General features: G+C 49.4%; 1 protein-coding gene across 1 annotated transcript in view; it reads left to right on the top strand.

The window, feature by feature from the left end:
• RPS6KA1 (ribosomal protein S6 kinase, 90kDa, polypeptide 1) overlaps positions 1-690 on the top strand; it is an 18,391-nt gene that overhangs the window by 11,676 nt on the left and 6,025 nt on the right. Inside the window, 3 exon segments of the mRNA XM_009080247.1 lie at positions 6-52; positions 283-371; positions 576-640. Coding sequence (XP_009078495.1) covers positions 6-52; positions 283-371; positions 576-640 — 201 coding nt within the window.

Raw genomic sequence — 690 nt, forward strand, 5'->3', positions numbered from 1 at the left:
CGCTGCCCTTCCAGGGGAAGGATCGCAAGGACACCATGAGCCTCATCCTCAAGTAAGAGGAGTTTCTCTTTCCTGTCTGCACAAATGAGCATGTTGCAATTCAGGGGCTCTCGCAATTTAATGGCATTATTTGGCAAGTGGTTTCCTATCAACAGTCAGTTTGAAGGGTGCAGTGTAAATGCCAAAGAGATGATTGTGCTTTTGGGGGGGTGGAGGTGCTGCACTTGGCTTGTGGGTTGATTTCTTTTAAACCTGAAAGTGATTGCATAACTTCCTCCCCAGAGCGAAGCTGGGCATGCCACAGTTCCTGAGTGCTGAGGCACAGAGCCTCCTGCGAGCCCTTTTCAAAAGGAATCCAGCCAACAGGTTAGGTAAGACAGATTTTTGGTGGTTTCTGAAGACACTCAGTGCTGCTTCTCACATCCTCGTGGGTCAGCAGCATGTTCACACCTGTGCTTGGGCAATGGGGTTGGTTAATTCCAGCCAGGTTCTCTGTAACACCTCGATGGGTCGTGTTCATGGGAGTCACCTTGGTCAGGGGGTTAATGCAATGTGCTTCATGGTGTATCTTGCAGGTTCTGGACCTGATGGGGCAGAGGAGATCAAGCGTCATCCTTTCTACTCCACCATTGACTGGAACGTGAGTATCAGAGACATACAAGAAAGTTTCTTCACCACTCAGCACCACAA

The sequence above is a fragment of the Acanthisitta chloris genome, unplaced genomic scaffold (genome assembly GCF_000695815.1).
Source record: "Acanthisitta chloris isolate BGI_N310 unplaced genomic scaffold, ASM69581v1 scaffold14258, whole genome shotgun sequence".
Taxonomy (NCBI): domain Eukaryota; kingdom Metazoa; phylum Chordata; class Aves; order Passeriformes; family Acanthisittidae; genus Acanthisitta; species Acanthisitta chloris.